Consider the following 27,121-nt stretch of genomic DNA (forward strand, 5'->3'; position numbering starts at 1 on the left):
AGTCGTGCTGGAGTGAACTCGAGATTCCTCATTTCACACTTCAAAATGACGTCAATTTCAATGTTACTCCACCACAACTCGTCTCTCTAATATTCACTAAAAGCTGGGGATATGTCTAATCATCCTAAAATTAAAGTGTAATGATTTTGTAACTCAACCTAGCATAGTAACTCAAAAACTCAACTGACGTGTACCTTGCAAGAATTGTAAAATTTTCCCCTTGGGATATACAGCTGTACATCCCCATAAAATATGTGCAATTGAGCATCTCAAAGGGAAAAAAATCTAGGACTGCAACTTGGGGGCTAACCCGAACTCAACCCGATTGATGGGCGAGCCTAGGATGGATTATATGAAAAATGAATTGGGCCTGGGATAGGAAATCTCGACCTGAATTGAATTCAGGTTGAGGTTTTGAGCAACCCAACTCAACCCGAACTCGATGATATATATTTCAATATCAATATTCTTATTTATTTTAAAAAAAATATAGTTTTCTTTCTATTTTTAAATTTATTGCTATATATGTTTAAATATAATATTTTACATATTTTTGAAGATGAGTCTTTTTGGCATAAATTTTGAAGAGGTAAAAATGAGTTCATTTTGTCCAAAAAATTGGGTAACTTGAAAAATGAAATTAGGCTTGTTTAATGAACCGAACTTGCTCAATCCACCCAAAATTGCCTACTTGAGTTAACTTGAGTTCAACCCAATTTTAGAACTTCAATCTCAGGTTGAGTTTGGATTAATAAACTCTAATATGATGGTCAAGTTGAGAGTTCTACAACTTGGGTTAACTCTCCAATCCGTCCAGGTTGTAGTCCTAGAAAAATCTATTATTCTTGCACCAGCCACATCAGTGCGTTTTTGAGTTACCCTATCAGGTTGAGTTACAAAATCAGCACTCGAAATTAAACATTGAGGTCCACGTAGATGCGTGATTGTTGTTGATAAGATTGATTTTTTAGAAACTTAAAAGGTCGAGCTACTTAGATCTAAGTAAATTCTACTAAATCTAAAACACAAAGTGAACAAGTGATTAACAGTTTCATCCGTGTTAAACACAAACTGCTTAATTGACTAAATTACACACTGCGTTTCACATTGCACTGTCACAGATGCTTTTCACATCAGCACAGTGTGAAATGACGTCACTTTATCATTTTCCTAAGAGAATAGAGTCGTGCTAGAGTGACCTCAGCGGTACACGGTAGATGCATTTCTTCGAGATACGAGTAAAATGCATCTATGGACATGCCACTTGATCTGGAAAAATAGGAAGATCTTCAATCACTCGGAAGTTGCAGGGAAATCTCACTTGATCTTTTAAATTTACCGAAAAGCCAACTCGACTCCTTAACGTGCAAGAAAGAGACTTTTCAAATGAGCAATTTCAATTAGAAGTCTCATTTACTTGCCAGCTTATTATAAAATGTGCAAAAGCCGTTGGACCGAAAAAAAAAGCATCCGACGCCAATATAATCCTGCCACTTGTATTTAAGAAATCTGCACAATGGTTTTCCTTTGTTAATATACAATTATAGATACACGTGTCATTATTTTATTGGATGGAACACTTTTAAGCATCGAACTAGGAGTGATCATTAAAAAAAAAAAACTAACCTATAAAGTATAAACTATAGTCCACCTTAACTTTATCTGAAAACATTTTTAAGTTGTGCCGTATAGAAAAACACCATCTACAGTTATAAAAAGAAGAAGATTTGGATGAAGAAAAACAAAGGAAGAGAGAGAAAGAGCTTGGCAATGTTGTTATCTTCTCATAGTGAAACAAAGGAGATGGAATCTGTTACTCATCTCTTCGAATGTAAGACATGTAATCGAAAGTTTCCATCGTTCCAAGCACTTGGAGGTCATCGATCAGGTCACGGGAAGACAAGATTGATTGAAGGAGACTCACATCAACCTAATCAGATACAAGGTTTACATAAGTGTTCAATTTGTGGTATAGAGTTTCTGACCGGACAAGCATTGGGTGGTCATATGAGACGGCATAGGAGTGAAAATTTATCTACTAGACAAGTCCCATCGATAGAGAAATCAAATAGTACAAGGATTTTGTGTTTTGATTTGAATTCGATTCCTGTGGAGAATGATTTGGAGTTTCATAATGAAAATGACTCTTTAGAGAAGGTTACTCCGCCTATGATTAATTCTTTGGAGAATTCTAATCTTGAGTGGGAGCATGATTTGGAGTTACGGATTGGAACCAGGTAGCTCTTTAGAAAAGATCTCTTCTTAATTGATTAATGGTGTCTAATGAAGGGTTGAGATGAGAAGCCTTTCTTAACTTGGTTGGACTATAGAGAAGTCCCGAGAAGTCTTTATTATTATTATTATATCTGAACATATAATCTTGTCTTGTTTTCTTGCATTTTTTTCTTCATTTTGGTGACTTTTTTTCTTTCACTTCTATTTTTGTGGTTAAATTTGGATTGTTGATTTTTTTCCCGAGTCCCATATTACTGTGTTTTAATTTGAAACTATCTTAATTATGCATTTTTATTGAAGGCTCCATACAGTACAAACCCTCAAGTCATCACTGAAATAATAAACACTATTGATATCGTGTAGTGCAGACTGAGCACTGGACCAAATCATTGTACCAAACATCGTGTACTTGGAATATGAGCATTGTTGCCGATTCATGATGTCTTGAGATTCCCTATCCATTGTGAATTAACACATGCAATGGACATGGATTTGATTATTGCAAGAATGGCAAAATGAGTGCAAACGTGATGTACTAGTCCTCGTCGATTTCCGGCTTAGGCATTGTTCCATGTATAACGTGTGCCATTAAGGACCTATGATAACCCCTTCTTGGATTGAGAATTCCTGGATTGGCAAGTACCCCTCTTGTTAGATCTTTGCTTGAAGGGGGAAGGAAATAACAATACTTTGTGCCCATTATATTAAGTCTTTTCTCTCTGCACACAACTATGATGTTAGACCTATTAGTTGTTGCTTATTCGTTTTCTAGATAAACTATCTAGAATAAGCATTTGATGATATCATCTCTTTCAAAATTTGGTTCACTGCCAAATTTGGTGCCCTTGTAAGGGCAACTTTTACTCTTTTGATTTTAAGGTATTTGGATTTTAAAGTTGGGTTGAAATTTATCACGACTTTTAGGATAAACATTCTTCGTATGGATAGTGGTGCAAGGAAAAGATTGCCCAACAACCACCTATATGTCCTTAACTTCACATGTTTGGAGGTAGAGCTCATATGACAAGAAACCATTCGTTGTATATATTTGATTGTCAAAAGGCATCACAATATAGCATTTTTGCATTTTTTTCACATTTTAGAAAAGTAAGAGGCACCTAAGTGTGGGCTCTATGGCATAGTTGAATTGTATTCTTCTCTGAAAAGTCTATAGTGTTCTTCTATTATTGTACATTAATGATGTCCCTACATTGCTAATCCTCCTTTGTAAATTAACAGATGCAAAGTACATGGACGTCGCCTACATGATCGGAATAATTAATGCATACGTGTGGTAGAAAATCTCATTGACAAATGGCCCAGCATCGCAAATTTCCTGCTTTGGCAATGTCCCATGCATGACCCATACTATTGAGAACCTATAGTGATGTCTTCTAGGATTGGAAATGCCAATGTGATGGCCAAGGGTCGGGACAGAAAAAACTTTGGAGCAAGCAGTCCGCTTCAATTTTTTTTTGAAGGAACCCTCTCCATTGGACTACACATGGCATTTCCAAGGAAGTATTCCAAATTTTGGCGGAAATGTAGGGGTGTGAAATAAATTCAAAATGTCTCGTGTCTTCTAAAGAGGAGGGTTCCTTCATATTTTTTAATAGGCCTGCCCGCTTCAAAGTCAGACTCAGTAAGGACCCTCTCGTTGTGCCTTCCCTCAAAAAGAGAAAGAAATAGAAGAAGCTGATGTTTATTATAGGTAACTTCTATTACGCCACCAACTTTTCTTTATTACACACCAATTAATGAAACAAATGGTTGAGAAGTGTGTGGCCCAACCTTTCTTATCTTTTCATCTTCACGCCCACATATTTCTAGGGTTTGGGGATAGGCTTCTGTTTGCTTTATTTTATTTTATTTTTTATAATAGAACCATTGCTAGAGTCATGAAATTTCTAGGGTTTGTGGATAAACTACAATCTTTTAGAAGTACATTACCCCTAAAGAAAGTCTCAACTCCTGAGAATTTGAAGGTCACTCATACCAAATAAAAATGAGGGAGTGTATAAGAAAGAGGTGCATTGAAATAATGATACGGACAAGGCATATGAGAAAGTTAGAAAGAACTTTGACTAGTCCCAACCTCACCTGTGGCACATGGCTTCACCCTGTAAATCTTTTGGTGCTCATCTTTCAACCAAGTCCCAACCAATATTTTACAACAGTGAGATAGAGAAAAATTGACTACCTATTTCTTTAAAAAAAATGGTCCAAAAGATTTCAAATAAAATGCAAGATTGGTGGATAAATATATATTATTATTTGGAATCATATAAGTTGGTGTGAAAAAGAAAAATTGGCATGGGAACTGAAGTTCCCTTATTATACTATGAGTGCGGATCCTATGCACCGAGGGGGGAGGATTAAAACCCTCCTCCCACACCTCAATTCCAAGGAAAATGTGCACCCATACACCACAAAATCACATTGTCCATTAAAAAAAATCGTTTATTTTCCGCCAATTTACTATATGTAAAAAAAATTATATGGAAAGCTGTGTGGGCTCCATCATTTTTGAAAGGTTTCCTATTTCTCTATTATTTGAAAAAGTCTAAAGAATTCTTCTATTGTATGTACCTAAGTAATTTTTCAAGATTTTTAATTTTTCCTTCGTTAGTTGACAAATATGCAAAGATCAAATATGATTTTCGCCCACAAAAAATAAGCGCATCAATGACTAGTTTCCCACTTAGGATTGTCCCTTAAATGAAGAACTATGCTATTAAGGACTATAATGATTCCTTCGACGATTGAAATTCCAATGTAATGGTCAATGAGGTCGGCTAGCACCTATCCTTGAAAATGAAAAAGGAATTATCAAAAGTTGATGCTCATTAAATTAGCTCTTTTCTTCCTGTGGTGTACAATGTATATGAACCATCACTTTTTTGCTTATTTTTTATATTTCATTCCTCTACTAAATATGTTTTTATTAAACCACTACATAGCTCAAATTGATTTCTTAACGTCGTGTTATACCATACATATACGCTAATTTGCTGTTTCTAAATATAGAAAATGTTCGATATTCTCCTATTGAAAATTCCTTCTTGTGCACTTTATTAGGTCTACTAATTTTTTATATTTAAACCATACATTGCTGGACATAAAGAATATCTATATAGACATTATATTTAAATAATAGAAACTGATCCAAAAAACTATGTTTGTGAATCAATTATCAGATGTATTATATATCAGCTTAGACTCATAGCTCAGTTGGTTTGATACATTGCAAAACAACTTTGAAGTCATGGGTTCAAGTCCAGCTTACCATATAAAAAAAGGTGTTAAATATAGGAAAATGATTAATTGACTTCCTTCGACAGTGTGCATAGAACCATAGATTTTTTATCTTGTATCTCGAGAAAAAATCTATAATTCTCTGCACACTACTATGTTAGTGCAATGTTGAGCGTAGTATCCAAGGAAGTTAGATTAGAACAACTCTTAAATATAATGAGTAGAAGTCACTCATAAAGTTAAAGAATGATACTAAATTGACTATTAAATAAAAAAAACACTCAACTGATGTGGAATGTGTACAAAACCATGTATTTTTTTCTTGTGTATCTCGAGAGAAAAAAAATCTATGGTTCTCTACACATTCCACATCTATTGAGTGTATTTTTTTTATTCAATTTAAGATTGTTTTAAAGTTAAATATTTAGGTATATGTCCACATGTATATAGGGTGATGGACACTTTTCTCAACTTTTTTGTATAAATTGTTAGTTCTCAAATTAATGAAATCAGAACCAAAATTAGAACCGTGTAGATTTTTCTCTAAATAGTTTCAATTCTTTATTTCTCTGAGTTCTGGTTCTCAGTAGATACATCAGAGATCCAAAACTCTAATATGTTCCAATAACAAGGATCTAAGATCTCGCCTTATCCATTTTGTTTTCGATTAAGAGTAGGGATCCAGTCAGGTGTCCTGTTCTTAACCAAGCTCAAGTAGCACCCTGTTTTTATGCCACATGGCATTGTGTTTTGGATCTATTGAGCATATGGATATGTCGTCCATCCCATAGTGAATTTACATACCGAAAATTATAGTGTTTAATGACTAGTATCTACTTGATCTAATTTCTTAAAAAAGAATTTAAATCCAACGATTAGAAATCATTCTTTAGAAAATGCTCTTATCAATGGATGCCTATCACCAATCAAACTGATCTTTTGTGTGTTGATTCAAAAAGGATGGATCACATATCCAAACTATTAGTGGGCCAAAACAAAAAAAAAATGACACGTGGCATAAAAATGAAGTGACACCAGTACTCCCACGTTAGGTCACGTAGATCATTGACCTTTTGATACAAATATTGTATATCAAATTGAAATCTTTGATATACGACTCTGATTAAATTACGTACAATAAAAATGCTATCGTGTGAGACACAGTCTCTTATCTTTCCTCATAAATAAACCCACAACAGAGAGAGAGAGAGAAAAAAACCCAACTCTGGTTTTTTTTGTTGTCGACATCAACATCGGGCTTTAACCAGTGGAGCGCGAGCGAAATCTCTATTGATCTCTCCGCCGAGATGAGCCGTTAGATTAACTTACTTTTCTGTATCAAAGGTACGGATCAGTGAATGTTCTTGATTTTTTTTTTCTCAAACTAGGGTTAGGGCATCATTTTGAGGAGTTCACTCTATTAAGTCCAGAGTTTTGAAAATGTTCTATGATTCGTCTCGAGAGACACTTTAGTGGAACTGAACTTATATCGGTTCAGATTTGAAGAAATTATGACGGATTTTACAATCTAGGGTTTGATTTATCTACAGGAGAATGTTTGGGAGCTGAAGAAGAAACTGTGGTGATCTTGATCTTCAAGCTTGTTTCAGTAGGGTTTGCTTGAAGATCGGTGACGGTTTGAGTTTGTAATTGAAAAGGTTACTATTTGACTCGAGTATTTTCTGGGTTCAATCTTCGTGGAGAGGAAAACGAGGAGACTAACAGAGAACAGAGCTCATAGCAACTTTGATTGTGGTCGAAATAGTTGTTGCTTATACTTTGAAGTAAAAACGTGAAAATGGTATGTTTTAGATAAAGCTTTCTCCCTGGATTTGTTTTGTAACTTAGGTTTTTTGAGAGTTTTATATATTATTTATAGTGGAAGAAAGAGGAGTTTTAGATATATTTAAGTACAGCTTTTTATGTTCTTATGAAAACTTCAATGGAAATCTTGTGAAGAATCCTAGGGTTTGGTGTTTCGAAGGTGTGAATTTACTTTTAGTTGTATCCATTTCTCAAAGTGTGGTTTGTTCTGAGCTTTTTTACCCAAAAAGAAAAAAAAAAGTGGAAACTTCGAATTGTAGGAATATTTTTCAAATTTCATTTTTTTTTTTTTTGATAAGCTCACTTTTCAGTAAATGTTGAATCAATATTTCTCGTGAGGTAAGTTTACTTTGAAATTTTAATCATGGAATGTCACTAGTTGTGACTGTAAAGGTTAGCTTAAATCTACCATCTTTTGTAAAAAGTTAGATAAGTTTGTAAAGTCTGTGAGTTGTAATGACCTGGGATCAAAACCCCATCCTTACTATTCCTAAGAAAAATAAAACAATGTTTGTTTGATTCTGATCCAAGTGAGGAAAGAGGAAAGAATCCCATTTAAAGGGATTTTTTTTTCTTCTTCTATAGAATCCTCATTAAAAGGGACAGGGAATCTTATATTGCCACAAATCTCATTGTTGTTATGATATGAAGGTGGCGGTGAAAGGTGAATACCATCCTATTGGATGGGACTCAAGATACTCTGAAAAGGAAGCTTAGGGGCTTTATTCCTGTTGTGGATGTATGGGTTCGGTACCAAAAAAGATCCTCAACTAACTTAAAGAAACAAAAAGGATTCTAGAATCTGTTACCATGTTGTAGGTGTGCCAGTTATGTGCAATGTGTGGAGATAATCCAAAAACTTCTCCATATCAAGTAGTCCCAAAGTTATTCTTCTGGTAGGGTTTAACTAATGGGTTCTTTGAGGAGTCTATAGTTTGGAATTCATCATTGTCCCATTGCACCCGTTGTTTAGGGTATTGATTATAGGCATGGGTTGTCAAACTGCAGCAATTTGTGGTTTCGATTTTACTGACACTATATGCCAGGATGACCTAGGCCAGGAAAGACTGTCCAGAAGGGATCTCTGAAGAACACGTAACAATCACCTCTCATTTGGGAACCCTACTTCTTGTATCATTTGAAACAAAAAATTTCAACTGCAATCACATTTTTGGCATTTAAGGTTTCCGCCTTAGAAAGTCTTAATATTATCTTTGGAAGAGAACAAGTGTCAGGTAATTTTTTTTTCTTTGCATTCAAGATAGTTCAGAGTCCAATGATTCCATGTCTAGTATTTTTTTTCCTCTTTTCTATATCATGATTACGTCTTGAGATTGATGATGAGATTTTGATGTTATTATTAATTAATTGACGCTTTTTTATGCTTTCCCATTAATCTATTCTTCTCTACTGAGCTATTGTTCTGCTGTTTCCAACATAAATTTCCAAGAGACCTCAGTTTTTTCTTTTTTACTCCAAATTAGCTTAGATAGAGTTATTGAATGGCAAAAGTACGAATTTCATTTTCTAATTGGATAAAGCATAGATGATGTTGATGACTCTTTTTAATTTGCTGTTTCTTAGAATCAAGAAACTTGTATCAATTTTCCTGGAATAAGTTTTTAATTTGTGGCTGTGGCAGTCTTTCCAGAGTAAGGGATTTTGGATGGCAAAGGGGGGTTCTGGGTGTCTAGCCGATGGGGAGATGGGTTATGATAATTCTTCCAGAATTGAACCAAAGCGTGCTCATCAATGGTTTCTAGATGCTACTGAACCGGAGCTGTTTCCCAACAAGAAGCAAGCTGTAGAAGCTTCGAACAGTAGACAAATATCAGGAGTTCCAAATGTGAACCTTCCTTGGGAAAATCCTTCCAATTTCCAGTCAGTCACCGGCCAATTCACTGACCGCTTATTTGGATCCGAGCCCTCAAGGACTATCGATTTTGGCGGGAGGAATTTTCAATCCATTAATACTGGGAATCTTGATATAGGAAGAAGGGGAATTGAGGAACAATTTGGAAATGATGCTTCTATTGCTTTATCGATGTCTCATACAATGGAGGATCCCGGATCATGTCTTAACTATGGGGGAATTAGAAAAGTCAAAGTTAATCAAGTCAAGGATTCTGATAATACCATGTCTATGCCAATGAGTCACAATTTTAACAAACGTGATGGCACCACCATTTCTTTTGGTGATTTTCAAGAGGGATCTGAGATGAACCCTTCTGGCCGGCTCTTAACCAATTATGAATTACTAATGGGTCAATCTTCAATTCAACCATCAGAATCATTGAAGGAAAAAGAGTTGGTTGATCCGAACGCAAATGTACTTGAAAATGCTACTCCATTGGCAGTTGTCACAAACAAAACTCCTAAGAGTAAGGTGGAACAAAAAATGTCTAATAAGGTACCACCCAATAACTTCCCTTCAAATGTCCGGAGCTTGTTATCAACTGGTATACTTGACGGAGTTCCGGTAAAGTATATTTCCTGGTCACATGAGGTAAACCTTGTAATTCTTATGTGTTGGTTCTTCAATAACTTGATTGCCGCTTTTTAATTTGTGCAATTCATTCCCATGCATGTTGGAAGGAGTTTCGCGGGGTTATAAAAGGGTCCGGATATTTGTGCAGCTGTCAATCATGTAATTACTCTAAGGTCAGTTATCTATCACTCCAACTTTTATTGGTTCCGTTAGCGGAATAGTTGTGTCGTATCTATTGACCTTATTGATCAATTTAATATTCCATGTAGGTACTAAATGCTTATGAATTCGAGCGTCATGCTGGATGCAAAACTAAACATCCAAACAATCATATATTTTTCGATAATGGAAAGACTATTTATGGGATTGTCCAAGAGCTAAAAAGCACGCCTCAGAACTTGTTGTTTGAAGCAATTCAAACTGTGACTGGTCATCCAATCAATCAGAAGGCCTTTCGTATTTGGAAGGGTAAGACAAGCTTATTCATTTTTATAATTAGTGTTTTTGGTTCGATATATTCATGGGAGATCAACTTCAATGCAAGCTTTGACTACTTATTGTGACATTTGATTTCTTCGTAAGAAGACACATCCACATTCCACACAACCCCACATTCAATCTCTCTTTTCTCTCTTTCAGAATCATATCAAGCAGCAACTCGTGAACTTGAGCGTATCTATGGGAAGGATGAACTAAACCAACTATCTTAGGACGAGGAATCTGAATGTGCCTTATTTAAATTGGAAGGTAAGGCTGTCTTTGATTTGTGTATACATCTTTCTGGTAAACTTGACATCAAACTTAGTATTTTTTAGAATGATGCTTCTTGTTAGTTAATCTCACTACCAGTCTGTATAGGATTTTAACTTCTTCATTGTGGTTGTTAGAAGACAAGTTCAATCCTCAGACAAGATGTTTCGTAATGATCAACCTTGTTTGTGTATTATTTCTTTGGTTGATGGAGTGCAAGACTGTAAATTCCATGTAATTTGGAAATGCAAGTATTCAAACAACGGTTTTTTCTGCTTACCATGTCCTGGATTTTTTTTTCCTTTTAAACAGGAATCCAGATCCTCCAGTCCCCTAGAGTAGGAGCTTCAAAATCAAACACCTTTGAAAACTAAAAACCCCACCCACCTGGGAGTTGAGACGTGATCTGGTTTCTTGTGAAAGTATATATTTCTCATTCCACATCTCACTGTTCTTTTGATAAGGATTGAAATTTCCCTTCTCATTATGGAAGCACCCACACACACAAAGGAAAACCGGTCATTTAGATATTCCTCATTCTACTTGTTGGTAAGGAATAAGTTCCTCATTCAGGAAAAAGAAGCAAAACATTTTGGCAGATGGAAATTAAAAAAAAAAAATTCCGCTTTGTATGATTGTAAGCCTGATCCGATTTGAAGGATCCTGTTTCCTTTTTTGTTGAGCAATATAAATTGGTGAGTGCCTTTCTCTATTTTATTCTTTTCTATATATTCTCAGGTGTCAGGGAAGTGGGGGGAAGAAGAGAAAGGAGGCAACAGTCCATTTTATTTTGCAGGACAGATGAACATATTTTCTATAGGAAATGGGTATGTAATGGAAGATTTTTTTGATGTTTGAAACATGCTTAAGATATGAACAGGGGGGGGTATAATTTGGAAACCTTCATTTTGGGTATAATTTTATTTTTGTTTTATCAGTGACATGTGTAATGTTTATTAGGCCCTAAACTATTTTTAGCATGTGTTTGCTTTTTCAGTAGTTAAGAAATCCTCTAATTTTCGGGTAGAATGTAAAATCAATTTCGGTGTGGTTGAAAAACCTGATTTTGGGATCTGGTCTACAGGTACGAAATCCAGTTTGGGTTGGCAGATTGTTTTTTTAAAGGTGATGAGTTGGACTAATATATGCTATAAACACAAAATCTTATTTTATGTTTCTTTAAATCATTAGTATATGAGAACAATACAACTTTTACTTATAACACGCCAACCAATCTACATTTTCTTTAGTTAAATCTATGTCTCGTTTATACAAAGCAAGTAAATATTTCTAGTAAGATTGAAATGGTCAGAATTGTCATGACTTGATGAATTGTATAATTTAACTGATGCATGAACAATAACTAACGTGTAAGCTGGTATTGGATTCAAGCAAAGTGAGTCTGGTTCACATGGAACATAGTTGATGACATTAAGAATCTTGTTCCACCTCTGTAGCTCAGCTAAGTTTTAAAACAACGCCTTAAAAGTTTCAGGAAAAACAAAGTGTAGGCCTTGTATAGGGTAATCCATCTGGGGTTGCATAGTTCTTCCTGATCCTTAGAACTGTGGACCTTCTAACATGGTTTTAAATCTCGTACAAGGCGACTCAAATAAATCAGTTCTCTTCCAAGATGACTTGGTCTTGTTCATGGACAATATCAAAATGAGTTTTAAAACCATGACTTCAATTGTGTTTCTTTTAAAAAAAAAAAAAAAAAAGGAAAAACCAAGTTTTACAAAGATTAATTTCAGGAGACTAAATATTTTCCCTTGGATTTAAAGAGTTAAACTTTTATTGCATACTTTCTGGAAAAGTAACCAAGAAGGATTTGTGGTTTATTAGGCCCATTCGAAGATGGAATAAAACAAAGTGCCAGGTCAATAGAATAACTAGCACAGGAGTTAAAATAAGTTGAAAACTTCCTTTAGATTCCACTAGGGCGACATCTGGACCGAGTTCATTCTTTTGCGTAAGGCATGGCCAAGATTTCAGTGATGGACTGATTTCATTTTCTTGGATAAGGCATGGCCAAGATTTCAGTGATCGAAATGTCATATTCGCTAATGGTAATTATAAGATCATTTGGGCAAAACTATTGACAACATGTCTACACTTACATTTCTAACAAATATTCATCAAATCATTTCATGAGGTTGACTAGATATCACAATCATAATTCCTCCATGTAACACATCACCAATCACTTATTTTTCAATTGGATGGCTTTCACACAGATGTTGAGTTTCACGAATGCTCATGAGTCCCATCAAGGGTAAGCAGATTAATTTGGATCCCTAAAATAATCATGAAATATGGTAACATTTTTACCTTTGCACTGTCAAAATTTTAGTTTTTTCAACATTCAAATATTAAAAGAAGATATGATTTAGAAAGAGGTTTAAGAGGTTAGGTTTTGGTAACAAATCCAATAAAATATTTTGTATAATCTCTAAGATTTCCCCATTTTTTTTTATGAAACTTTTATCCGAATTCAACCCTCACTGAATAATTACCAAATCGAAACTTTGTTACTACCTATAGGCTCATAACCATAACCAGATTTTTTTGTCCTGATAATGTCATGAAAAACAACCGCATAAATGTCTAGATTTTTTGTCCTATATCCCATATTGCTTTTGGGATATTCATTGTCATGTCCAAGAAATTTAAAAAATAAAAAATAACCACATAAATATCTAGGCAAGGCAGCTTTAAGAGTGGTGGGGGCATTCAGTGAGCAATCTTTTCTCATCCATCCAAAGAAATGTGTGGTAAGAAATTATAGACGGAAAACTATACTCTCCGATATTTCCAGGGAAGGTAATATGCAACGGCAAACCATAATTGAGATAAGGGATTATTGATGATAATTGTGATAGGCCTTACAACTTTCCTAAGAATACTCCATGAGGGTGTGTTAAGTCTTTCTAAATGGCAAAGCTAACAATCTTGTTTAATGTTCCAAAAAAAAAACGAAAGCAATAAACCACTCTACTACGGTAAATGCATAAGGAATCGGAAATACAAAAAAAAAAAAAAAAACTACTCAACAGTAACCATAAAATTCCAAAACTATCTTCTAGGAAAACAATGACTAGTAGAAGAAACCGAGTACTTTCCCACCAACATTCTTTCTTCTAGCCTCTTCATGGTCCATGATGCCAGCGGATGTTGTCAGCACGATATACCCAAACTGCAAGATTTTTATTCATCCATTGTCACAAGAAACTATATACATTGCTTACAGAGGAGGTCTAATGATTTTTTCTTGTTGGGTGGGGGAACCATTGATAAGATCAAATAAGATGGTAGATTGTACATCATTTACAGGGTACCACCAAGGAGATGCCCTAGAACAAAATTGTCAGTTACCATAACCATCTGATATTATCACATTCTTTTGAACTAACAGTCCAAGAAACGATTGAATGGTTAGAATTATTTTTATCAGGTTAATTTAGGCCAAAGGATGCATCTCCTTGGTAGGGACTATAGTGTAGGAATATAATAATGGCATATCCCCGTCATGGTTTTAAATCTTGTCCGAGACCGAGAAGACTCGGTCTCATTCACGGATGAGACGAGATGTCAAAACGAGTTTTAAAACCATGATCCCCATTGCTTAGTAAATCACTTTGTTACTGGCAGGATTTCTAACAAATAAACTGTGGACAAACACTAACCTGTCTTGATGGAAGCAACCTTGCAGTCCAAGGCTCGATTTCTTTGACACCAACGTCGAAACGAGGACTAATAACCCCACACTTGTTTAGTCTACCGTTCAATTCAACAACAATTTTGCCAGACCTGTGGTCGTCAACATACTCAAACTCCCCAATATAACCTGTACATGAAGACCAAACAGTTGAAAAAAAATACAAACAAAGAAGCAATGGCAACCAAACAAGCCAAAAAAAAAAAAAGGATCAAATGTAACAGTTACGAACCATGCTTCTGCATGACTAGAAGGAACTTGATGATCACTTTTGAGGATGGTCTGATCATGACCTGACGCTTCCCTCGCTTCTCAGCATTATACATGCTTTTAAGAGCATCGTTTAACACGCTGATTCTAACCATCCTCACTAACGCTTACCCACTGCAGTTGGGTGAAAGTATCATCAAATGTTAACTCTACATTGTCTAGAAACGTTGAAAATCAATAGATTTTGGCCTTGTCTAAGGTCCTGAAAGGAATCATGCAAAAAAAAAAAAAGATTTTTGATCTTTTTGTATTTCACGTAAGATCAACATCTCACCCCTTCACCTCACCCACACGAATAACGTGGGAATTATTCGTCACATATGCAAAAAATCCTTGCAATTTATTAACTAAATCCAGGCAGAAAAAAGATTCCATAATACAACATCTTATATTTCACTCATGTTCTAAGATATCTCCCTTTCAGGTTTAAAAACAATCTTATTTCTTCAGTTCTTGGTGCCACAGACCTTGCACCAAGCACCAACCTAAAACACTGATACATGGTCGAACATCTTTTGAACAGTTCCGAGAATCATCCAAATCAACCTATTTTAATAGTTTGATCGATAATTAGAACTTGGAAAATTACACGATTTGGTTAAACTGCACCATATATTAGAAGAGAAATATTAACCGATTCAAAGAACACATATTTCATAAAATAAAATATAAAAAAAAATCAAACTAAACGAGCAAAAAACAGATCTAGTAATTCAGGTCTCTTAAAAGCAAGAGAACGAACCCTAATCTGAGATACAGAACAAATAAGGTTGGATTTCTACACGGAGAGCTTAGATATAGTACCTTTGAGAAGATGTGGGCGGGGGTGGCCACTCCTCTTGAACTGAAGAATAAAGAGAATGTGAAAGTTAGGGTTTTGGTTTTGAAAGGCTTGATTGAAGTAGAGAAACCCTTTGCCCTACTTACATTGTGGGGGTTAACTGCAATTACGAATTTGACCTTCCTCCCAAATTTTGGCTTTGCGAGTGGAGCTTGTTGGATTAAGGGCTCAATTGACTTTAAAACCCATTAGAAAAATGGGCCAGGCTTGGAAAACAGTTCAACTTTTCGGCCCATAAAAATACTCTAGTAGGTGAGACTTGGGCCTGTAATGTTTGGGTTGTTATGAATTAGGATTGGATCGGCCTAAGTTTCATAAATACTAGGCTGAGCTTTGGGCATATCTCATCCTGGCTTGTTAACACCTATATCTATGATGGGCGTCGACAGGGGTGGAGCCAGGATTTTCTTATAGTGGGGGCAAACTATGGTCAGTTGTATAGTTGAAGAACTTGAAAATGAATGGTTTTAGGGAGAAATTCAGAAGTTTTTAGTTAGAAGTTGAAGAAAAGGATATTTATGTCATTTCCAATTAGTATATGAGAAGACCCGGTCAAGAGGCAATGTTATCAACAAAAAATGGAGGGGGAGGTGAGGGTGTGGGGCAAATGGGGAGAGAGGTGAGGGAGTGGGGACAAATGGGGCATGTGATTAGTTGAAAATATAGGGGTGTCTCAAAGTTCCGTGGGGGCAATTGCCCCAACCAGCTCTTTACTAGCTCCTCCCTTGTGCATCAATCTAGGCCTTGCAGACTCCGATTTTCCAAGCAAGCCATTGCTAAATTTTGTCGTGATTTGGAACCATGGTTTTAAAACTCGTCCAAGACAGAGACTACTCGTCTGAAACATCTAAGGTATCGTCCACCAACAAGATGGATAGACAAGTCAAACGTATCAGATGAGATTTAAAACCATGGTTCATTTGTTGCATTGTTGAACGAAACGACTCAAATGTATCGAAAAACTCGTCCGAGATGACTCGGTCCCACTCATGGATGCAGTGTCAAAATGAGTTTTAAAACCATGTTGGACCCTCCCTCCCCCTCCTCTCCTCAGCCGACATGCAGTCAGCCAATTTTGTCAATGCTTTTATGGAGACGGCTATTGAGACAATGTGCCAGGGTCCTCTCTTCAAATGCTTGAGCGGTTGTGGCCTCAATTCCATACATTGGCATTGTGTTGGGTAGCCTACATGGCAGCCAATTTTGTTAATGTTTTTGTGGAGATGGCTATTGATCCAAGTGCTTGAGAGGTTGCAGACTCGAGTAGCTATTCCATGTTTTCGAACTATTACACTTCTCACATGAACCCAGCCCAATTCAAATTAATGGAGTCCGTATTGCACATGGACAGGTGAGAGTGGTCAACTGTCAAGCTTGTTGAAGTGAGCTCAGGTGGCTGAAGTTCCCAAAGATGGTTGCATGTATGCTTTAGATACAAACATATCCTGTAATCGTCGTCTCTAATAATATCCTTGGCATCAAAAGCGCTACCTCTATTGCTCAGTTCACCCAAACTATCACTCTTTCATTTTCTTCAAAGAAGAAGAAATCAATCCAGATTCAGTACAAAATCATTTCAACTCCACTCCAAGAAGGAAATCTGCTTCATGTGCTAACAATTAACCTAACTCTGCACATTTCTACTTACTTTTCTGTGTCTTATCTGAAACTCTTTGTAGAGTTCCTCAAACAAATTTCTGCTTATCATCCCAACAACCATCAACCACTGAAGTTTACCATGATATTGGCTACTTGACATGTAATGGGGTGGCATATCTTCACTACGAGTATGCATTTAGATCTATATCAACAAAGCCATCTAATAAAGTCAGATTATAATCCAGTTAAAAAAAATATAGTCTCATTAATGGATTTTGGGACCACTCAATCGTCTCTGGGTTCTGTCAAAATCCAAAGGTAGGCAAAGTCTACAAATTCTGGAAATTTAAAAAATGAGATGAGAATTTTATGGTTTCAGGCAGAGAGATAATGTCTCAACCGCCTCCTGTAAAAACAACTTTAAAAAAAAAATACAATCTTAACTACCCAACGATTCAACCATTTGAAATGACAATAAATCGGACAACCAATCATTGGACCATGACAGTGACACTGGCATCCGACATTGTATCGTCTCAAGGTGGCAATCTTCCAGACAAGTAGAGAGATAACTTGTCTCTCAGGATTGACGCACTCTTGTCCGCAGATTCACAGATCTGCTGTCGATAACCAGAGTCATGGTGATGAGACAATGGCATCTCATCCTGCACCTCATCTTCCAGATCGATCACGATGTTATGTAGCAAACAACAAACAAGAATAATCCTCGGCAACCGATGCTTGTCGGGCCTCCACATCACTCCTTGAACGATCTTCCACATTTCCTTCAACCTTGCTAGAGCCCTCTGTGCCACCATCCGAGTGGCAAAATGCCGCTTGTTGAATTCCGCCCTCGACTCTGGTAGATCTTTCCCTTTATATGGTGTGACAAGCCACGGCAAGAGAGGGAAACCCACATCCCCAATTATGTATTCTCTCACTTCTGATCCTTCTGACAGCTCTATCTTATTCCCATTAAGCCTCTTACCCTTCTCGCAAAGCTTGAAGAAACCCGAGCTCCGAAGCACAGAGGAGTCGTTCATGCTACCTGGCCATCCGGTGACTATGTCCCTGAACCTCATCTCAGGGTCCACAATTGCCTGCAAAACCATGCTGTGGTTCTTCTCCCGATCAAACCAGACCTCATTCACAGGGTTCACTGAAGGTAAACACATCATGATATGGGTGGCATCGATCGCACCACAACAGTTAGGGAGGCCTCGGATTCTCTCAAACTTGGACTTTATTTCTGTCATCTCTGTTTCCGAAGTGGGCCATTGGAGGTGATGGAGCCCTTTCTCTTCCATTGCCTCTACAAATCGCCAGGTTACTTGGGAAACAGTCGATTGGTTCATCCCAAAAGATTCACCAATTGTCAGCAATGACTCTCCGGAGCTTAGTCGCCTTAGAGCAACGGCTACTTGGTCATTTATAGACAAAGGTTTACCATTTGTAGCAGTGAAGTTCGAGGGCTTTGACAGCATATCTTCCCTCACAAGTGAGCAGATGTAATTAAATGTCTTTCTCGAGACCTTGAAGACATGCTCAAATTTATCCAAACTCTTTGATTGGGACAAAGGCCCTGCAAATGAGAAAAAAGATAACCCAAAAATTAAGATAAAGCTATTCAGATAGATAAAATGTATAAAGTGGACAATATTTACAATTCTACATCAATATTTTCAGTGACATTTGCTGGTACTTGGGAAATTGGATTAACGATTCAATCTTTAAGTGTTTCAAGCCCTCTACTCGTCATTATCATTCTTTCATGATTAATGGGGTATCCAATAAACTTAGTTGCCCAAAAAGAAAATATTGCTATGAACTTACGCGGGGAAAATCTGGAGCATGCGTTGATAAAGAAAAAAAAGAAGTGGTTATCAATCACAAAACGATATTATTACACATTGGCCAAGTTCTAGAGCATTTTGGGGTTTCTCCCATTGTTGTCTTGTAACCTGCCAAGAACTCACGATCTTGATGTGCCAAACGTATACATACTTCATGGATATCCTATAAGTTCCCTAACCAAAACTCCATAATCTAAGGCAAGGTTACTTGCCTGTGAATATAGTATATCTTCGGCTCAGAACCGTAAGGAAAGTAAGCTCTAGTTCATCATGTATGAGGAAAAAAAGAACATTAGATTTGGGATTAAACATCCTGAGAGGTGAAAATTCTTAAAACTCAACTTTCGAACATGTGGGTCTGAACTCTTCTTTTATCGATAAGTGGTTAACAATGTCATGGAAATATAAAACTACATTTATTAAAACAATTTTTTTTTAATTTTAAAAAAGGGCCTATTAAACCATAAATATGCAGATTGTCTCTTGTCCAAGCAAGCTAATTGTCAAAATTTATTGAAAGAAGTGTACATTTTTACAGAAATACAAGCATGGTTCAAGTTATTTGGAAAGAATTGTATAAAGATTGACTTAAGAGGATTGAGATACAACAAGTTTAACACACACAAGTTGACCTTTTTACATCATTAAAAATCACATTTTATCATATTGCAAGAAATGTATATGGTGCTCTGTGGTCCATAAGTCCTTTTTCCTTTGATTGTGATTTGCAAGTTTTTTGAAGCATTGTAGACTTGTATTCAAGGGAGTCAAGCATTGCTATAAGAACATTACCTTGGCCCACGAAGATTGCATGGATGATAGAGAAACTCAAAGGTACGGATGGCATTACTGTTATCCACAAACTAAGTTTATGTGCTTGTATCTATCATTTATGGGAGGAGAGGAACTAATGTATTTAAAGTACCAAAATGAAGAAATGGGATTCGTTTAGCCAACCCCAAATCTTTGTGATAAGGCTCTGATGATGATGACGATTTCTTCTTAATGTTGGCTGCATGAGGATGGAGGTGTTGATGAACCTGGAAGTATAGATGTGCCCTACAACCCGTCTTAAATTGAACCTAAGCTTAGTGTAATCAAATGTGTAAATGGAAGCTGCCCCTTAGGGTTGGTCGTTCCCTTAACTAAGATGGGTCTCTTAGTACACCCAGGTGGTTTTGGTGGCATGGTTCAAGATGACAATGGAAATGGTGTTATGGCTTTCTCAAATAAGTGCACAGCAGACCATCACTTTCGAGTAGAACTCCAATCAATCTTTGTGGAGTTCAATTTCCCTAGGAAAAAGGGGTCAAGAAGCTATGTACTCCAATGCACGTGCATGCACAAATAAAAAAGAATAATGCTGAAGTGATTTCAAGCTGGAACCTCATATCGCACTTCATGACGTGAAAGTGGATAAGAACCTTACATGCTTTTTCACTTGTATCTCAATGAAAAGCATCTATGGTTCCTATCCACTTTCACATCATGAAGTGCAATATGAGATTCCAGCTTGAGGTCACTCCAGCACGACTCAAAAAAAAAAATGCAATCAACATTCATTTCCAAGCTGTTAGCAGGGTTTAGGGAAGGAGCAAGGAGAAATCACCTTGGAAATTGCTCCTTACTTTTGGAGAGTTTCTTTGTTAGGAAATCAAACATATTTGGGGGGGGGGGGGAAGACAACACAAGAAACCAGTTGGTTTCTTTCTAGTTTTGTAACAATCGTCTCAAGGTTTGCTTGTTCCTTCTGCGTCCTAAAAATCTTACCAAGCTAATGGAGGATGATTAAAAGGGTTATAGAGAGATTAAATGTTGTAATATCTTATGCTTGAGACCAAATTCCATGCTTATGCCAGGAAAAAAGGATATAGACATAAAAAAGGGTTGTTTGGATATACTGAAAGCACGTAGGGTCTTCCAAATCCCATGCTTATCCGGGAAAAAAAGGAACAAAATGAGAGAAATGAGAAGAAAAAAATATATAGAAGAATAATAGACTTGGCAAATAGGTAAAGTATACCCATGACCAATGTAATCCGTTTGAGTCATAAGTTGTAACAAAGACCATCCTTCTCAAGTGGATCAAGCATAAGGGTCTTGCTAAAATGTGTTTCATTAAATATCACATCAAAAGAAACTAAAATATTCTGTTTTTCAGAATGAAAGCGGAAAAAATATATATACAAAAATCTCAAGACATCTCATTGGAAGGAAAAAAAAGATATGTTACATGGTCTTCTTGCAAAGCTTGTTTTGGGGAAATTGAAGACCAGCACTGCTAAAGGGAATAAAGGAGGGGCTGAAACACTACAACATTTAAAGTGGTGAGAGCATTGCTTAGAATTTATCACTTGAAGAACAATGAGGTAATTGTTTCCTAACAAATTGACATTTCAGACAGTTAGCCTTGAGCATTTCTGTTCCACCAGAAATGAGAAATGCTTGTGAATGCTCAACTTGTTTCAAGTGGAAATGTGAAATAACCAACGGAAGGTAAACTATGGTTCCTCGTTGAAGCTAGAGTGGAATGAGACAAGGTATCAGCTGAGCATCCCTAAAGTTGGAAAGGCATCATTATCAATACCCTTTAGGTTTTACCATTTTAGCTACGTTCTCCCTGAGTGAGATTGACAGTTACCACATGTTCGATTCCTCTATTTCATGGGAAAATGATTTCCAAGGCAAATGATTTTCTTGTCAGGGTGGGAAAATTTTGTAGTGTTTAATCATTGATCAAACACCAGCATTTTGCAAGTGAAATCAGGTAATTCTAAAATTTTCCTATACGAATAAAACTGTTGTACATTAATGTTTCCTTAGCAACCAAACACACCCATCAGACAATTAACAAGCTTAGAAACATATAAGGAACTCTGGCCATGGGACAGAATAACCTCCAGTTGGAAATTAAAAAACCAGGAGAACATGGTTGCATAAGAATATAAAGCAGCATGTTTTCCATAGCATAGCAGCCTAAGGCCTTGGACGGCCATATCAACTCATAGGAGATCAGGGGCCATGCATGACATCCCCATGGAATGCACTAGCAGACTACAAGTGCAAGGATATTAATTGAAAAGAGTTTGCGTGGATCTTTAAATCATTCATTGTGACACATTTATCTCAAGATAAATAGCCACAAAAAACACAAATTATGAGTTTGCTTCTTTGTCCGTCACATAGATATGTTCTTAAAATTACCATGGGTGTCGAGTTGTGGAGTACAAAGAACCATCTATTTTGAAATTCTTTAAAATTTACTCATCCTCAAGGCGCTTACAAAGCTGGGACTAAGAAAGAATTTCTCAAACACGAAGACAAGGAGTTCCTTTCCAAATCTTGATCAGTAATCCCCAAAGAAGAAAAATATATTCTCTTCCATCATCATCAAACAACATGTGAATCTTATCCTTGTTCCATACCATATGCTCGTAAGTTTAGAAATTCTAGGTTTCTCATCGATGTGAATGTGATCATGAATGACCCTTCTTAGTCACAGGCCAAAAATGTTACACACATCCTCTTATCTGGCTTTCTCTCACTCAGGCACTAATCAGAGCCATGAATGCAAGCATCACCCCGTATGCATCTTAAACATGTGGTCAACCACATACCTTAGATCACCCATACTTTTTTTTTTTCCCTTTTGAATACTGCCTGTCATGTTTAGTAGGAGAGAACAGCCTTGTATAACTTTTGTGTTTCCCCATAGCAAAAAATAGCTTGTGAGGTCCAAGCCAACTACTTATTCCAGTATCAGGTACAACCCACATAGGACACCTTTTTGAAGCTAATCAAATTTCTTGTATTAACACATTACACACCTAGTTAAACAAATGAGTAACGTAAAAGCTAGTGCACTTCCTATCCTACTATCCAAATATGGCCTTGACTCTAGCCACTATGTGTTCTGAAGTTAGGATGTTATAAAAGCTACAACTAGAACCACCATTCACTACCTTATATTCCCCCTTCGCCAACAACTCATGGATTTCTTGCATCAATTTTTTTCCAATCAAGAAATATACTTTATACTCGTTCAGCCAACCCCCAAAATTTGGTATAAGGGTTCAAATATTTGATAGTTATCAAATGTCACTGTAATTCACAATAAACAAGACAAACATTCCACATTATTTTTATCACTCAGATTCAATAAAAGACATATCCTAACCTAGATCCAATGTCCCTTATGACATGGTTACCACCATTGATTACATGAGAAATACAACAAATAATAACAAACATTGAAAGAAAATGAAATTTAAAACAAAAAAAAAATGAGAAAAAAAAAAAAAAGGAAAGAAAAAGAACAGTGTATCCAACTGATACTCAATCCCCCATCACACGAGTTATTACTTCATAATCTCTTTGTTAGTTCAATTCAATTTCCTGACCTTGGATGCCCCTTTGATTAGAAGCAAAGATCAAATCACAGATTTTCACACCAACCTCTTATTTGAGAAAATTTCCACAACGAATAATGGATCCACATTCTCCATGAGGAATACTAAACTATGTTGTTTGAAGCGTTTCTCTATTCGAAGCCTTGAAGCACAAACCTCAAGGCGTAAGCCTTACAAGCATACATTTTTAAATAGATAAATCATTAAATCTATAAATAAATAAATAACAAAAAATTCTAATTCTAATATAAATAAATAACAACAAATTCTAATTCTAATATGACTAAAATCAGGAAAAATCATTACAAAAGTTATGAAAATTCACAATTTCAAATTCCAAGATCTAATATCCAAATCCAAATGCAAAACTCATTAAAATCAAATTTACCACATCCATACTTTCACACTTTCTAACTTTATAAGTTTGAATCCCACAAACAGAAAACAACAATTTTAGTGTAACAACCACTCAACTAAGGAAAAAACTTTGAAGTGGCCATCTCACTTCAAAATTTCGATAGAACCCTCTCCTTGGGATTACATGTGGTGTCTCCAAGGAGGTATCCCAAATATTAACAAAAACTTAAGGGCGTGAAATAAATACAAAAACCTACATGTCAGGAGGGTTCCTCCAAAATTTTGAAGCGGCCTGGACGCTTCAAAGTCAGACTCCTCTACTAAAACACATGCCACTAATCTAATACTAGAAGCTGAAGTGGATTCATAGATTTGGCATAGAAACCAATAATAGAACTGGGAAAGAAAAAAAATTCATGGAAGAGGACGATCCAGAGATTATATATAATAATGTGAATTGAATGTTCCACCATAAACAACTTCATAATCACATAGACTATTACAAAAATAGATAAAAATAAAAGGAGATACAACACATCCCCATAAAGAGTACACCTTAAGTTAAAAGGTGTCAAGAAGGTGTGTATGTCCCTAAGGTATAAACCTTTTCAACCACTGTTTAAGTAACATGTAGGCCTTTGAGGTAAAATAAGTCTTTCCTAATATTCTCAAGGCATTTCATGAGAACCTTGCCCTGAGATGAGCCTCAAAGGCATGAGCGCCTTTGAAAAATTGAATCATTGTACATTCGTTAGTTATCCAGATTGTGCATTTTGCGAAATTATAGAACATAAATTGCATTACACACGCAGGCAAGTATATATTAAATATGGGTGTGCCAACCTAAAATCATTGTTATAAGGTTTCAATGATGATGACTTCAATGTATGTACCCGTGTATGTATGCAAGTATACATGCCTGATTGTATTTGTATGCATTGTCCATAACTCCAGGACAAGATTTTGTATGGGATAAAATGGAGCACAATCCAGATACATTGGAAGCTTAAAATAAATCGGCAAGGACATAACTTGCAATGCAAATTGTTTCACTAACCATCAAACTAACAATTTGATTTAGCTCTTGATAAAACTAATAGGAAAAGGAACCAAAACATCCTATACCAATTTCAATGAACTTTTTGAGATTTGGGGATTTTGGTATATGAAGAGACATAAAGCATATAGGCTTCTTTCTTGTTTTATTAATAAGAAAATTTATAACAAAAACACAACTAAAAACTCCCTACATTTAAGAATACCAATTTAAAGCATATTTTGCAGATGGAAGGTCAAACTTATTGCTACTTCTAAGATATGAATATGCAGGTCACAAATCCACGGCCTCCAACAAAGAATAAGATGGATAGCAAGACATAAATATGCTTTGCCTTTCCAAAGGCCAAAGTAATCCAGTTATAAGAAATGAGAAATTTCCTTCTTCTTTTGAAGGACTGAAGGGGGATTAAAAGAACTCTAACCATCCAAATGAGCATACCCACCTCTTTGTTTGAGCCTTCAATACTTATAAGACTGGACAACACCTTTAAAAATGCCTACCATAAAAAGTGATAACAAGAGATAACACTTTCAAAACTGTGCATTATCTATTTCTAAACCCCACCATTATCAGTCAAATTGATGCGTCTAAGAATTTCACTTGCTTTCCAATTTGTCATGAGAGAAACATTTCTTTTCTCGTTCCCTGTTATGTACTATGGCTTTCCACACACTCAAAATCAACTAATCTAAGATTGTGCAACTCCTTCACAAGGTCTAACTCACAACTCCATCTTCTTGGACCTCCAACAGCACAAACACAACTATGGGCTAGTGCTTCTAGACATTCAACAATGCCAATTCCAATTACCATACTTTTAGTTTAGGCTGTCTTGGCCTTTGGTAGTAGAAATAAAAGAATACCCCTTTTAAAACTTCAAATCAAGCTTAAATCCAAACTTGCTTGGCCATCAACTTAAGATCTTTTGTTTCTTAATAGTATACTGTACCGTTGTCTCTAGTTCAACGTGACTTCGAATGCTTAAGTGACCAATGTTAAATCTTGCTTGAGATGCAACAAAAAGTAGAAGTTTCCATTCACATAATATGTGTAGTCCTCTAAACTAATGTAGGGAAGGCCAAAATCATGGGACAGTAATATAGGTCTTCAGGACCACCCATTAGCATTTTCACCAAATTAGGTTTTCCATTGACCCAGATTTCATTGTATACCCATCAAGAACTAATAAAATAAACACACAATTCTTGAATCTTAAAACGAAAAACACATAATGTAGTTAACTTGAAAGTTCCAGAAACTGGAAGATTAGGGTCCTCTGTATATGTGCCCAAATGCATTTCCAACATATCAAGTATAGATTGTATGAGATACAAAGCAAGAAATCAATCTAATTACCCAAAACTGGACACAATCCATGAACTTGAATTTGACCACATACAGAGAAAACCTAACAAATAACTTTAATAACAACCATACCACTCAAACCAACAAGATCAAAATCGATACAAATATTCAAGAAACACAGTAACACAATCTAAACAACAAAATACAAACAAACAAACAAGAATCTAAAGAAGCCATGTATATATATACCAGAAATCCGCCTAGAGAACTCATCCCACCAATCTGTGGGCTCCTCCTGTTCTGATGACGCTGAAAGGCCCGAAACGTTTAGTTCCAACTGTTTCTCCACTATCTTCCTCCTCTTCTTAAACCCTCTAATGGGTCCCATCGAAACCAGAAGACCCCACCAATTCAAAGCTCAGAAAACCCACTAACGTCAACCAAAGAAAATCAAATAAAAGTCAATAAATTTGCAGAGCCAATACCCATTACCCATAACCCAGATTCCACGCGAAAACTATAGAAAAAAATAGCAAGATCAAGGATAAAAGAATGGGAGGATTAGTGGGTAGTTGAGAGAGTAGAAGTAAAACATGCAAAAACGTCTTATGGGGTAGACAAGGATGGTTTCTAGCACTCTAGCAGAGCTGTTTATTAAAGCATGCAAGAAGAAGAAGAATATTTGAAGAAATAAGAGAAAAATTTGAAATATTTTTTGGGCTTCGAGAGGAGAAAATGAGAAATCTAAGGACGGACGTGTAGGTTGGTCTTTGTTAAGGACAATGTAGCAAAGAGGACATGAGCAATGCTACCACACTTTCTTCTCCCTCTCTCCACTCTCTCTTCTCATATATATAAAGAGAGAGAAACTACTAAATATATAATGGTTTTAGAGGTTTGGTTAATTGGTTTGGACTTAGAATCGTCCTATTAGACTTGAGTTGGTCTTAGAGGTTTGGGCATTTGGTTTGGACTTGGGAGCCATTCTATAAGATTTGTGTTTTTTAGATTCCATGAGATGGGCAAATGAAGGAACAACTAACAATGAGGCAATTAAGGGAAATTTTAATTGACTCTTCAAGGTTTTTTGAGATAGCCATGGGTTTTCCAATTGATGGCATGCCCATTGACTACCTAATATTATTAGGGGTTGCAAT

At 36.1% G+C, this 27,121-nt stretch overlaps 4 protein-coding genes across 4 annotated transcripts; 2 read left to right on the forward strand and 2 right to left on the reverse strand.

The window, feature by feature from the left end:
- Window positions 1–1,803: 1,803 nt before the first annotated feature.
- On the forward strand, window positions 1,804–2,241 carry LOC147385650 (zinc finger protein ZAT7-like). Its single transcript, XM_086423177.1, has one exon. The coding sequence runs from the start codon at window positions 1,804–1,806 to the stop codon at window positions 2,239–2,241; it is 438 nt and encodes a 145-aa protein (XP_086279303.1).
- A 4,436-nt stretch (window positions 2,242–6,677) lies between these two features.
- On the forward strand, window positions 6,678–11,532 carry LOC147385651 (DNA-binding protein). The gene is made up of 7 exons (XM_086422459.1): window positions 6,678–6,834; window positions 7,041–7,291; window positions 8,957–9,820; window positions 9,910–9,975; window positions 10,072–10,270; window positions 10,442–10,549; window positions 11,291–11,532. Exons 2-6 carry the CDS (start codon window positions 7,289–7,291, stop codon window positions 10,510–10,512), a joined length of 1,203 nt encoding a protein of 400 aa, XP_086278585.1. The 5' UTR covers window positions 6,678–6,834; window positions 7,041–7,288; the 3' UTR covers window positions 10,513–10,549; window positions 11,291–11,532.
- A 1,867-nt stretch (window positions 11,533–13,399) lies between these two features.
- Window positions 13,400–15,500, reverse strand: LOC147385652 (Ribosomal protein S8 family protein). The gene is made up of 4 exons (XM_086422460.1): window positions 15,345–15,500; window positions 14,503–14,654; window positions 14,239–14,399; window positions 13,400–13,748 (listed from the first exon to the last, which is right to left on the reverse strand). Exons 2-4 carry the CDS (start codon window positions 14,633–14,635, stop codon window positions 13,650–13,652), a joined length of 393 nt encoding a protein of 130 aa, XP_086278586.1. The 5' UTR covers window positions 14,636–14,654; window positions 15,345–15,500; the 3' UTR covers window positions 13,400–13,649.
- A 1,799-nt stretch (window positions 15,501–17,299) lies between these two features.
- On the reverse strand, window positions 17,300–26,897 carry LOC147385653 (PIF / Ping-Pong family of plant transposase). The gene is made up of 2 exons (XM_086423741.1): window positions 26,214–26,897; window positions 17,300–18,562 (listed from the first exon to the last, which is right to left on the reverse strand). The coding sequence occupies exons 1-2, from the start codon at window positions 26,350–26,352 to the stop codon at window positions 17,517–17,519; spliced, it is 1,185 nt and encodes a 394-aa protein (XP_086279867.1). The 5' UTR covers window positions 26,353–26,897; the 3' UTR covers window positions 17,300–17,516.
- Between the last annotated feature and the right edge of the window lie 224 nt (window positions 26,898–27,121).

This window comes from Akebia trifoliata, chromosome 14 (assembly GCF_017979445.1).
Source record: "Akebia trifoliata isolate Shusen 1 chromosome 14, ASM1797944v1, whole genome shotgun sequence".
Classification (NCBI taxonomy): domain Eukaryota; kingdom Viridiplantae; phylum Streptophyta; class Magnoliopsida; order Ranunculales; family Lardizabalaceae; genus Akebia; species Akebia trifoliata.

Excerpts from the sequence above, each read along its gene's own strand:
- LOC147385652 (XM_086422460.1), bottom strand. The coding sequence starts at position 14,635 with ATGGTTAGAATCAGCGTGTTAAACGATGCTCTTAAAAGCATGTATAAT. Across the intron at positions 14,400-14,502 it reads TCTAGTCATGCAGAAGCATG|GTTATATTGGGGAGTTTGAG; the intron begins GTTCGTAACTGT and ends CTTCATGTACAG. Across the intron at positions 13,749-14,238 it reads GGTTGCTTCCATCAAGACAG|TTTGGGTATATCGTGCTGAC; the intron begins GTTAGTGTTTGT and ends AAAATCTTGCAG.
- LOC147385653 (XM_086423741.1), bottom strand. The coding sequence starts at position 26,352 with ATGGGACCCATTAGAGGGTTTAAGAAGAGGAGGAAGATAGTGGAGAAA. Across the intron at positions 18,563-26,213 it reads GTTCTCTAGGCGGATTTCTG|GGCCTTTGTCCCAATCAAAG; the intron begins GTATATATATAC and ends TCTCATTTGCAG.
- LOC147385651 (XM_086422459.1), top strand. Across the intron at positions 9,821-9,909 it reads ATATTTCCTGGTCACATGAG|GAGTTTCGCGGGGTTATAAA; the intron begins GTAAACCTTGTA and ends GCATGTTGGAAG. Across the intron at positions 9,976-10,071 it reads AATCATGTAATTACTCTAAG|GTACTAAATGCTTATGAATT; the intron begins GTCAGTTATCTA and ends TATTCCATGTAG.
- LOC147385650 (XM_086423177.1), top strand. The coding sequence starts at position 1,804 with ATGGAATCTGTTACTCATCTCTTCGAATGTAAGACATGTAATCGAAAG.